This window comes from Amyelois transitella, chromosome 31 (genome assembly GCF_032362555.1).
Source record: "Amyelois transitella isolate CPQ chromosome 31, ilAmyTran1.1, whole genome shotgun sequence".
Classification (NCBI taxonomy): domain Eukaryota; kingdom Metazoa; phylum Arthropoda; class Insecta; order Lepidoptera; family Pyralidae; genus Amyelois; species Amyelois transitella.
In genome coordinates, this window is record NC_083534.1 from 1320917 (window position 1) to 1333875 (window position 12959).

The 12959-nt window shown below is 40.9% G+C and overlaps 1 protein-coding gene across 1 annotated transcript; it reads right to left on the minus strand.

The window, feature by feature from the left end:
- Positions 1-314: 314 nt before the first annotated feature.
- On the minus strand, positions 315-12529 carry LOC106133313 (sorting nexin-7). Its single transcript, XM_060953303.1, has 10 exons — positions 12457-12529; positions 11141-11297; positions 10689-10808; positions 9647-9788; positions 8618-8700; positions 8004-8095; positions 7369-7497; positions 6102-6298; positions 4023-4065; positions 315-3424 (listed from the first exon to the last, which is right to left on the minus strand). The coding sequence occupies exons 2-10, from the start codon at positions 11291-11293 to the stop codon at positions 3118-3120; spliced, it is 1266 nt and encodes a 421-aa protein (XP_060809286.1). The 5' UTR covers positions 11294-11297; positions 12457-12529; the 3' UTR covers positions 315-3117.
- Between the last annotated feature and the right edge of the window lie 430 nt (positions 12530-12959).

The window sequence follows — 12959 nt, forward strand, 5'->3', positions numbered from 1 at the left end:
GTAGCGCTAATTTTGTCGTTTTTTTGTAGGTAGCGCTAAATTCGTCATTTCTTGTAGGTGACGTTTAATTCGTTGTTTTTTTTGTAGGTGGTGCTAATTTTGTCGCTTTTTTGTAGATGGCGCTAAATTCACGCGGGCAAAGCTGCGGGTAAAATCTAGTAACATTATAAGTTAAAATAAAAAGACACTGCAGTTGCTTGTGTCAATTCACGCCATCAATTTTACAAAGTTACCAATCGCCATATTAGTTAAATCTGTGTTCCGGCTTATTTCTAGTTTTGGATATACAGGAAATCGGAAATAACAAACACACATTTGTTAGAAAATCTCCTTTTAATACTATACAAATACATTATATACAGAAATGTATAAACTTAAAGTAATTACAGTCGATAGCCTAGCGGGAAGCGAAAATCACTTACAAGACTGCCTTGCGCAATAATTTAAATTATAGTATAGTCAGACGCGGGGCCATAAAACTTCGGTGCGCTAGGGCGAGGGGCATGCGATGAGTCACTAATCGATAACCGTATATCGATCCCTAAGTGCGCGTGCGCACGGTAATTAACTTTGGCTCATTTTACATTTTCACACCATAAATATCTACACAATGTTTGCGTTGCCTGCCGCAAGGCCGCAAGTGCGACAGAGAACGCGACAGGCGGCGTCTCGCTTCCACGTTTTATGGCAGCGAGTCTGACTGTACTATAAAAGTTAATAGTTTTTATTATACAACAGTCCGCTTTCATTGACCGCCTTCAAAAAAAGGTGGTTCTCAGTTCCACCTGTATCTTCCTCTATAGTACTTACAAGTAATTTTTGAATTTATCTCTTACAGCAGATTTTTAAGAATGTTTCTTTTTTATTTTTTGATATGCCATAACGTATTGTCAAATTTCAAATTAGTTCACAAAACGTCCGCTAGACCACTACCGCCAATTTATTGCTTCATATACAAACTATAATTTACACAAATGCATTAAAAACTAGGAGATATGATATCAATTAGTCGGATATACACGGTTATTACTAATTAATGAGAATAATTTTAACAGGTGCATCAGTACGTCAAACTGAACAACTTTTACTATAGGACCAAATTCGAAATGACAGCTGATTTTATTTTCCTAGTTACCAGGTTGTGCCGTGTGGTTCCCGGCATCAATAGAAAAAAGAATATAATAAAGTTTTGAATTTCAATAGGACCACTCGATCTTTTTTCCATGGATGTCGACTGGCGAAGGCGACTAAGGAATAGGCTTATGAACTTGGGATTCTTCTTTTAGGCGATGGGCTAGCAACCTGTCACTATTTGAATCTCAATTCTATCTTAAAGCCAAGTAGCTGAACGTGGCCTATCAGTCTTTTCAAGCCTGTTGTTTCTGTCTACCTCGCTAGGGATATAGACGTGATTATATGTATGTATGTTACCAGGTTGGTCCCATAGTAAAAGTTGTTCAATCAGGTGTACGTGTTAAAAAGATTCTAATTAATTAAAAATAACAATATATAATAAGTAAGTACATTACAAAATGCAAATAATCTCAGGAAGTACTCGTTCAAATTGATAAATCTTTTTGTATTAAATAAACCATTTATCGAGGAAGGCTTTAGGCTATATAACATCACGCTGCAACTTTTAGGAGCGAAGAAGTAATGGAAAATGTGTTGAAAAAAAACGGGGAAATTTATTGATCTTTGAGGGCTTCAATGATGCCTAAAATAACTATTTGATGCGGACGAAGTCGCGGGTACAGCTAAGTGCATTACAAATATAAAACAGTAGTACAGTACAAAGGCGGGCTTATCCCTGAGTGGGATCTCTTCCAGCCAACCTGATAATAAGACAATTTATTATAAGTTACTGATTTTATTATTATTGTACTGGTTAGTTTTGTGGTTAATTAATGTTTTTATTCACTAAATATGTAGATATATTTACAAAACATCAAATCAATATGATTATATATTGAAGAATATGGAAGTTACGTTACTATATATTTGAATATTATAAAATAAAACAAGAACCTTTTAACCCATTCGATATTTCAGAAAAAATGTGGCAAAATATTCACATGACCATATTATCACGTCTATATCCTATCCAGGGTAGATAAAGACAACAGTCAAAAATATTGAAAGGCCACGTTTTTGTCTTTATGATGGCATTGAGATTCAAATGTGACAGCCCATCGCTTACAAGAGGAATCCCAAGTTAATGCATGTATGTAATAGGTACGTAAGAATATGTTTTTTTTTATAGTCATAAGTAGTTATTTACTTTGGGACATCATTCCTTAAAACACATTATATATTTGGCGTTTTTTTTACACTACCATAAATTTAATAATACAACTTGTTGAAATAAGATTCTATGAGTAATGTTTTAGGAAAATTAGGGAGTTATTTAAAAAAAAATACTATTTAGTTTGAGACATACATACAACAAAGAAACAGTGTAAAAATATATAGAAAATAATAATATAAATATATCAGCTTTATACATAAAAAAAACACATGTCAATTTGAAAATAATAACACTCAAAATTCTTCCAAAAGCTTGGACATAATCGAGTCAAGTCCCGTCTCAATTCCACTCCCAACAGTGAACACATTTCCACATCCAACAGTGAGCACATTCTCACTCCCAACAGTGGGGACATTCCCACTCTCAACAGTAGGCACATTCCCACTCCCAACAGTGGACACATTCCCACTCTCAACAGTGGACACATTCCCACTCTCAACAGTGAGCACGTTCCCACTCCCAACAGTGGACACATTCCCACTCTCAACAGTGAGCACATTCCCACTCCCAACAGTGGACACATTCCCACTCTCAACAGTGGACACATTCCCACTCTCAACAGTGGACACATTCCCACTCTCAACAGTGAGCACATTCCCACTCTCAACAGTGGACACATTCCCACTCTCAACAGTGAGCACATTCCCACTCCCAACAGTGGACACATTCCCACTCTCAACAGTGGACACATTCCCACTCTCAACAGTGGACACATTCCCACTCTCAACAGTGGGGACATTCCCACTCTCAACAGTAGGCACATTCCCACTCTCAACAGTGAGCACATTCCCACTCCCAACAGCGGGCAATCACGACAAATCCACGTCCAACATGTCCGTGTTATCCTGATCGCTCAAACTGTCGGCACTCTCAAAGTTACACTCACATTTAGACGGCGACAGATTCTGCACAGCGTTCTTTGACACTGTCTTGAATATATCCGTGTAATCCGTTTCCGTGGAGAGTTTCAACGCGTGCTCCCAAGATTTCAAACTCTGCGTGTGTCTGTTCACTTGTCCGTCCGCCAAATCCATTAGTATCGATTTGATTTCAGTTCTTGTTTTAGGCATCCAGTCTGACAGCTCAGAGCGGAGGGCTTCGGAAGCTTGTTCTAGTCTGTATTAAATTAACAAAGAAATTCTTATTGAAATTCTCATCATAAAGCCAACAGCTGAACGTGGCCTATCAGTCTTTTCAAGACTGTTGGCTCTGTCTACCCCGAAAGGGATATAGACGTGATTATGTGTGTGTGTGTGTGTGTGTTCTTATTGAAATATCCCTAATTGATTTCATAAATGCGAAAGTGAGTTTTTTTGGCCACATTTCTATTCTAAGTTTGGATAGTTGTGAAGTTGACGTTGTTGAAGAAAATGCTGCAGTGCAGTTTGTTACCGCTTCTTCTGCACTGACGCTTTGGAAGCGGCAGTAAACTAAGTTTCAAGTAATTTATTTGACGTCAACCAATGTTGTGAAACCAAAAGATATGAAAATTATTTAGTGATATGAAGTGTCCCATAAGATTTGAATTTGTTCGTTACTTTCACGGGTTATCTACATAATGAATTAATCTTCTTAAAATATCACGTATATATAATTAAGAGTCTTGAGATGGACATAGGTTACCATTCATTCCGGTAATAACAATCTTTTGTAAATGGCGCTAATTACGACACTTTTTTTTAACCTTCTAAAATAAATAAAAAAACAAATGTACCTGTTATGTAAATCGTCCGATGTGTTTCCAGCGACGTACGAGGCTGAAACAAATAACAGAAATTTGTACTTCATATCAAATATACAAGAAAATAATAATAGTTTTTGTATGCAGGCGGCCAGGGCATCATGAGAAACGAACTTTCTCTGATTGGCCTGGGTCTTGGATGTTTATCTATGTATATACGTATTTATTATAAAACATAGTATCGTTGAGTTAGTATCTCGTAACACAAGTTTCGAACTTACTTCGAGGCTAACTCAATCTGTGTAATTTGTCCCGTATATATACCTATATGTGCACATAAAACATTTTGTATGTAATATCAGTTCACATTTGTGAAACATAATTATATCTTAACTCTTAATCTGTAAAATATTGTGTTCGTTCGTATGTTTGACAGCATGGGCAGTATGGCGGAGTGCGCGGGCGGCGGCGTGCTGTATGTAGCCGCTATATCACTCACCGTGCAGCGCCTGCCTCCTCCTCAGCTTGTCTCTGTGCGCCCGGCAGTAGGCGGCCAGCATGGGCAGTATGGCGGAGTGCGCGGGCGGCGGCGTGCTGTATGTAGCCGCTATACCTATCACTCACCGTGCAGCGCCTGCCTCCTCCTCAGCTTGTCTCTGTGCGCCCGGCAGTAGGCGGCCAGCATGGGCAGTATGGCGGAGTGCGCGGGCGGCGGAGTGCTGTATGTAGCCGCTATATCACTCACCGTGCAGCGCCTGCCTCCTCCTCAGCTTGTCTCTGTGCGCCCGGCAGTAGGCGGCCAGCATGGGCAGTATGGCGGAGTGCGCGGGCGGCGGCGTGCTGTATGTAGCCGCTATACCTATCACTCACCGTGCAGCGCCTGCCTCCTCCTCAGCTTGTCTCTGTGCGCCCGGCAGTAGGCGGCCAGCATGGGCAGTATGGCGGAGTGCGCGGGCGGCGGCGTGCTGTATGTAGCCGCTATATCACTCACCGTGCAGCGCCTGCCTCCTCCTCAGCTTGTCTCTGTGCGCCCGGCAGTAGGCGGCCAGCATGGGCAGTATGGCGGAGTGCGCGGGCGGCGGCGTGCTGTATGTAGCCGCTATACCTATCACTCACCGTGCAGCGCCTGCCTCCTCCTCAGCTTGTCTCTGTGCGCCCGGCAGTAGGCGGCCAGCATGGGCAGTATGGCGGAGTGCGCGGGCGGCGGCGTGCTGTATGTAGCCGCTATACCTATCACTCACCGTGCAGCGCCTGCCTCCTCCTCAGCTTGTCTCTGTGCGCCCGGCAGTAGGCGGCCAGCATGGGCAGTATGGCGGAGTGCGCGGGCGGCGGCGTGCTGTATGTAGCCGCTATACCTATCACTCACCGTGCAGCGCCTGCCTCCTCCTCAGCTTGTCTCTGTGCGCCCGGCAGTAGGCGGCCAGCATGGGCAGTATGGCGGAGTGCGCGGGCGGCGGCGTGCTGTATGTAGCCGCTATATCACTCACCGTGCAGCGCCTGCCTCCTCCTCAGCTTGTCTCTGTGCGCCCGGCAGTAGGCGGCCAGCATGGGCAGTATGGCGGAGTGCGCGGGCGGCGGCGTGCTGTATGTAGCCGCTATACCTATCACTCACCGTGCAGCGCCTGCCTCCTCCTCAGCTTGTCTCTGTGCGCCCGGCAGTAGGCGGCCAGCATGGGCAGTATGGCGGAGTGCGCGGGCGGCGGCGTGCTGTATGTAGCCGCTATACCTATCACTCACCGTGCAGCGCCTGCCTCCTCCTCAGCTTGTCTCTGTGCGCCCGGCAGTAGGCGGCCAGCATGGGCAGTATGGCGGAGTGCGCGGGCGGCGGCGTGCTGTATGTAGCCGCTATACCTATCACTCACCGTGCAGCGCCTGCCTCCTCCTCAGCTTGTCTCTGTGCGCCCGGCAGTAGGCGGCCAGCATGGGCAGTATGGCGGAGTGCGCGGGCGGCGGCGTGCTGTATGTAGCCGCTATACCTATCACTCACCGTGCAGCGCCTGCCTCCTCCTCAGCTTGTCTCTGTGCGCCCGGCAGTAGGCGGCCAGCATGGGCAGTATGGCGGAGTGCGCGGGCGGCGGCGTGCTGTATGTAGCCGCTATACCTATCACTCACCGTGCAGCGCCTGCCTCCTCCTCAGCTTGTCTCTGTGCGCCCGGCAGTAGGCGGCCAGCATGGGCAGTATGGCGGAGTGCGCGGGGGGCGGCGGGGCGCGGCACACGGCGCCGCCCGCGCCGCCCCCCGCCGCGGACACGGCGCGCGCCGTGTGCCCCCCCGCCTGGGTCGCCCACGCGTCGCAACAACGCTTCATACTGAATTAGCAAGAATAATCGGTTTCGTAGATTTGTTTTACAAGTCTAACAGTTCTCAGTAAAGCTCTTATTGTGAAACATCGTGAGGAAACCTGCACATTCAGGCAACTGGTTGTGTAACCATGACGGGTTACACAACCAGTATACCAATACGGGTTGGGTTCCCCTGCAAAGGTTGCGGAGGTCAGATGAGAGTCGTTTTGTGTAAAAACCTGACTTATACTCTCTGACGTGACGTGAGGTTTGACGTGATAATTGAACCGTGATTTACGTTGGCAGATAGAAGTATTTTCATGTCAATATTTACATCTTTATTCCTTATGGGGTAGGCAAAACCAACAACCTTCAAAGAACTTCAGCTGTACGGTTTGGGTAATGATGGAATTGAGGTTAAAAATAGTAACAGGTTGGTAGGTAATCGCCTACAAAAAAATACCTTTATAATACCTAGTTGCCTTTTACGACGAAAGAATGGAATGGTCCTATTTCAATGTGCCGGGATCCACACAGCACAATTACAATTGACGACATTTCATTTTTTTCAAGATCATAAATAAAAATAACTGTTTCCTAGTTTTATTAATCAATATCTATAGATCCAAAAAATATCAATTTATTTTTCAATCGATTTATTATTGACAAAATTAATAAAATCCAATATCAGGGCTGTGACGTAATCTCTACGACGAAGAGAAATTAGTTACGTATCGTGATCTTCTGCTGCTAGCTTCAATTCATCAACTGAGAGTCTTGTTATCTCTCAACTGCCAGGGAAAATAACATTTATTTCACATACATAAACATAACCTCTTACGTAAAATTTTGATTTTTGTATCCATGTTTTTTTACCGACATGTTAAAACAACATAACAAAGATAAAATTAATGAAAACAAAATAACAATTCATAAGTACACAAAGCACCTGCTGTCAGTGTCAATAATGTATTTTTTTAAGCTAGAAAACATTGGCAAAGTTATTAAACTCTTTATTTCATACACCATTGCGTCGTTAAGTAAGTCGTGATTGTATGTGTGTATGTACGTATGTACTTTAAAACTAAATAACTCACCCCATAAGCTCATTGGAGACCTCCGCACACCCTTTATGAAGCTTCGTGGTGAGCGAACACAGCGCAGTCAGTTTCTGTTCCAACGACGTCAGGTAATCTTCTATACACGTGAACTCTGGATCTTTCACCCTGAAAAATTCATACATATTATAAAATTGTTACCAACCAGTGGGGGGTCTGACGCTGAATGAGGACTCGTATTAAAAAAAAATATACATTTCATATAGATAGGCTTACAAACTTGGGATTATTTTTTAGGCGATGGGCTATCAACCTGTCACTATTTGAATCTCAATTCTATCATTAAGCCAAATAGCTAAACGTGGCCATTTAGTCTTTTCAAGAATATTGGCTCTGTCTACCCCGCAAGGGATATAGACGTGACTATATGTATGTATGTCTGACGCTAAATGAGGACTCGTATTAAAAAAAATATACATTTCACAAAATGAGCATTTCCTAAACTGAGCATTTCGCAAAATGAGCATTTCACAAAATGAGCATTTCACAAAATGAGCATTTCCCAAAATGAGCAATTTTCCAAACTTTTGCCTGTACACTCACTCCATGACACTCCAAGTATCACTCCAGGTTCTCTTCTGAAAATTGAAAATGTAACATAAATGTGAACTAACCTCGCTCCGTTCGCTGGCTTCGCCTCTCCGCTGCCGTACAGAGCGCTGCTCAAACCCCACAAATTGAGAGCGCTGCTCTCACTTTTGAAAATCTGAGACAATATAACTTTATGATTTAATACCGTCAAAAAAAAAGTAAATTTTTAGTCTTGAAATTACCAAAAAGGCCATGACTTTTTTATTTATTCTTTACTAGCTGTGCCCGCGACTTCGTCCGCGTGAAATAGTTATATTATTTTGTTAAATAGTTTATTTTGGGCATCATTGAAGGCCCTCAAGGATGAATAACTTTCCCCATTTTTTTTTCCACATATTCCATTATTTCTTTGCTCAGCGTGATGTTATATAGCCTAAAACCTTCCTCGATGAATGGTCTATTCAACGCAAAAAGAATTTTTCAATTCGAACCAGAAGTTCCTGAGATTAGCGCGTTCAAACAAACAAACAAACTCTTCAGCTTTATAATATTAGTATAGATTGTAACAACTGTTGTAAAGTACAATAGGCGGACTCAATGCTAATAGCATTATCTAACAGTCTACCATTGGGTTGAGCAAAGAACCTTTGCGTGGGTTTATTTATTCAGAATTTGATTAAAATATGCATCTAATTACCTTATCCAGTTCCTCATCAGGCATCGTGACGAACTGACGGAAGTCATCACTGTGCGTCAATATAGGATGCTTAGCGACACGGTCTGCGAATAAAAAAACATTTCATTGATTTATTTACATATGTATTACACACTATTATTTATATATGTCACAGTCAAAACTCTTAACCAGTCAAAAGTACTATTGACTAGCACTTAACCAGTCAAAAGTACTATTGACTAGCAAAATCAGTTAAAAGTACTTTTGACCGTTGCTGCATGAAGCAGGTACGCGCTCTTACTAACAAATAAGTAGTCGTATTCTTTTCGGACATTGTTCTCAGACGCGACATGCATGTGATAGGTTCGAAGGGTGATCGCGAGCGCAGCGAGCGATCACCCTTCGAGTGTTAGGTATTTTTTTTGTAAACCACCCAAAAAGCTTTTTTGTTGCTAGTCAAAAGTACTTTTGACTGGTTAAGAGTTTTGACTGCAACATATATATATAAAAAAGTAAATGTATATATGAATATATATAAGCATAACATATAATAACGTCTATGCGGGTATATACCCTTGCGGGGTAGAAAGAGCCCACAGTCATCAAAAGACTGAAAGACCACGTTCAGCCGCTTGGATTAATGATAGAATTGAGATTCAAATAGTGACAGGTTGCTAAGCCACCGCCTAAAAGAAAACCGGGAACCACACCTTTCTGAGAAAAAAGCGTAATTACTATATATAACTTACCGACACACACTACTACAAACCTAAACATTTGAACGTTTTCGAGACTGTCTACCCCGTAAGCAAGTATACTGGTCAGTAAATAATACAGTAAATGAGTTAGCCTCGAAGTAACGATACTATATTTTATAATAAATACTTATATATAGATAAACATCCAAAACCCAGGCCAATCAGAGAAAGTTCGTTTCCCATCAGGCCCTGGCCGGGTGTCGAACCCCGAACCTCCCGTGTCCAAGACAGGCATACTACTGCTGGGCCACAGAGGTCGTCAGTCAGACAGTTACATAGATAGAATACGAACCAAGGAACGCGTTGAGTCCCAAAGTCCTGATAGCGACAAAGGAGGCCGAGTATCTGTCAAGCTGTTGTCGCGCCGAGTGCAGTGGGGGCAGCGGCGGGATCGCCAGCAGCGGATACGAGGACGTGAGACGCTGGTGGAGCACCTGTTTCGATATAAGAAACACAGTTTATAGACAATTTTTGTGAATAAAACAAAATGTTATTTTTCATTTTTAATGACTAACATATGTATTTGTATGCCAAAACATTTAGATTTAACAAAATGGGTGGCAGCAGTGGGATAACATACATACATACACATACATAAAATCACGCCTCTTTGCCGGAGGGGTAGGCAGACTACCTCTTTCCACTTGCCACAATCTCTGCATACTTCCTTCGCTCAATTCACATTCATAACTCTCTTCATGCAAGCTCGGCGGTTTCGGGTACTTTTGACCTGACCCTTTACCAGGACGTCCTTAATTTGATCAAGATATGTACGTTCGTCTAGGTCTTCGTAACATATGTATTTGTATGCCAAAACATTCAGATTTAACAAAATGGGTGGCAGCAGAGGGATAACTAAATTATTATTATTTCTAGAGGCCGCCCGCAACTTCGTCCGCGTGAATTGAATCCCGCAAGAACTCCGGGATAAAGAGTAGCCTATATGTTATTTTGGGTCTTCAGCTACCTACCTACATACCAAATTTCATCGTAACAAACATCCATACTGACATTCTGACATACTCACAAACTTTCGCATTTATGATATTAGTAGGAAAAAGGCTCTTATTATGTGATACAAGAATATAAAAACTAAAAATAACAAAGGCTTTTTAAGAAAATAAAATCAGTGTGTAACATTGCGTTCATAATATTACTTTTGTGTTCCTATCTTGAGGTCAACTCGTTACAAGTAGTCTTTTTATTTATTGATAAGTGTGTGTGTGGAGAAGAAGAATAGGGTGTTCCGCCACTTTCTGGCTGATGGTACGCAAGATGTGGTCTACAATCAAACAATCAAATCGTAGTCTGAAGTAAATATAGTTGTAACGAACCTTAAAGTGGTTGTACCGTCTCCGAACGCTGGGCGGCGACTGCCACCGTGCGCACACGCAGCGCACGCGGTACGTCACGTACGTCTCCAGTGTCGACATCTGTTTCATTGGTGCGTCCACCTGGAACAAAATCCCAACTTTTGTTATAAATTCAAAGGTGAGTTGAGATTCAAATAGTGACAGGTTGCTAGCCCATCGCCTAAAAGAAGATTCCCAAGTATATAAGCCCATCCCTTAGTCGCCTTTTACGACATCCATGGGTAAGAGATGGAGTGGTCCTAATCTTTTTTGTATTGGTGCCTGGAACCACACAGTTACTTTTATTTCATGGCATAAAATTGGGAATGATGTGGGCATGACGTTGATTTCATTTACTCTTATCTTTTCAAATGACTGTCAGGAATACATAAAACATACATATAGTCACAAATTCATCAAAAATTTAAACAAACCTTAACAGCAATATCGCATCCAGTTTCCATGATGAGAGGCACCGCATCCTGCAGGTCCTCATTAAGGTCATCGATCATACTTGCTGCCTCCGTTTCCTCCGTCTCGTCTCCATCGTTCAGGTCTAGCACGGCGGAGCTACTCTCACTTGTCATTGTGCTGTAATAAAATTATAATTAATTAATAGTTAGATATTTAAGAGTAAATAAAACAATTCTCAATTCAATCAAACCATACACATTGAACATGGCCTCTTTTCGAAATGGTGTACACTGTCTACCCCATAAGGGAGAAAGATGTGATTATGTGTATATTGTATGTAGTAAGAAAACAATTGAATTCTCCTTGGCATTTTTTTTAAAAGACATTAATATAATAGGCATGATGACAATTTTTTTTTGTTTTGGTATTAATTTAGTTTCACAACAACTTTAAACATTGGTCAAATAATCGAATCAATAAACAAAAAACTACCTGAGCTGTAAGAGGTAACACAACACATTATTTGGACGAGTCCAAAACACCTCATACAAAACGCTACTCAACTGTGACGTCACACCTGAGTTTCTTGTTCGCGTCATGAACTTTATTTGTATGGCAGCTACCTTAATTATTGCGTTTATGGATATGATGTCTTAATAAAAGTTATTCCATTTTTTTGTTTATTCACTCCTGGCATAGTAATTTTTAAATAATTTTGAATTTTTTAAATGGACTTTCCCATGGTACTTTGAAAGAATATAAAACAAAATGGGGCGTCAAAATTGAAACTAAAAATTCGAGAAACGTATTTAATTATGTGTATTCTATCAAGTTATTAAATAATAAATATTGTTTTAAGACCTTGTCATCATCCCTATTATATATGTATGTAGGTATGTTTATACTTATTTCAGATATGCGACCCTGGGTTTTATTGCAAAAAAATCTGAAAAGAACGCCAGAAAGATGACGATTGCTTTAAATTTGAGAGTACAAAAATTACACACCAATGAGCGAAAAAAGTAGGCGTACCTATAATACAGTAAACAAAAACATTAATTATTAATTAATTACAATATAACTTCAGCGTCTTTTGAATTCAACAATATCCTTTCCGAATAGATGACTGAGACCAGCTCTGGTAATCACGGTGACCCTTTTTGCAGTGCAAAAATTGCTGAATCAACGCAAATTAAATATATTTTGGACACACAAAAGTTATTGCCCTACATGCATTTATAATCAATATTAGACTCATATCCATCATTTCGAATTATTGACACTGATAATATATTTATGTAGTTGCTACTGAGATCAAGCTAATTAAATAAATTACCTGTTTTATAGTAAAATAAATATGAATATTTTTGCTGTGCCGAAGTATTTCAAGAAGCACAAAAATCGATGACAGAATGACAGATAAATAAATTGGCTTTCTCTTATCACTTTTGACATTGACAGAAAGATTATTGTAAGTTCCATTTCATCCACGAACTTTGCTTGAAGCAAATGCTGCAGTGCAGTTTGTTACCGCTTCTTCTACACTGACGCTTTGGAAGCTGCTATAAACTTAGTTTTAAGTATGTAATTGATTGGCGGTCATGTTGTGAAACCAAAAGATTACCAAACGAATGAATGAATAATGAATAACAGTTTTGAATTTATATTTAAACTCCATTCAATTTGCGTTTCCCGTTACATACCTAATACCTTCCCAACACTACCTAGACTTACCTGTCCTATTTTAAATATTACAATAAACTTGCAACATAGTATACCTACCTATAAATTATAAGACGAATGAAAATTAAAATAATTACCTAGGTAGGTAATATCCTA

What these genes read in the sequence shown, in the direction of transcription:
- LOC106133313 (XM_060953303.1), bottom strand. Translation starts at nt 11,293, where the DNA reads ATGACAAGTGAGAGTAGCTCCGCCGTGCTAGACCTGAACGATGGAGAC. An exon ending in GAGGAGGCAGGCGCTGCACG is followed by an intron (nt 4,066 to 6,101) that starts GTGAGTGATAGG and finishes TATTTGTTTCAG; the next exon opens with CCTCGTACGTCGCTGGAAAC. An exon ending in TCGGACGATTTACATAACAG is followed by an intron (nt 3,425 to 4,022) that starts GTACATTTGTTT and finishes AATTTAATACAG; the next exon opens with ACTAGAACAAGCTTCCGAAG.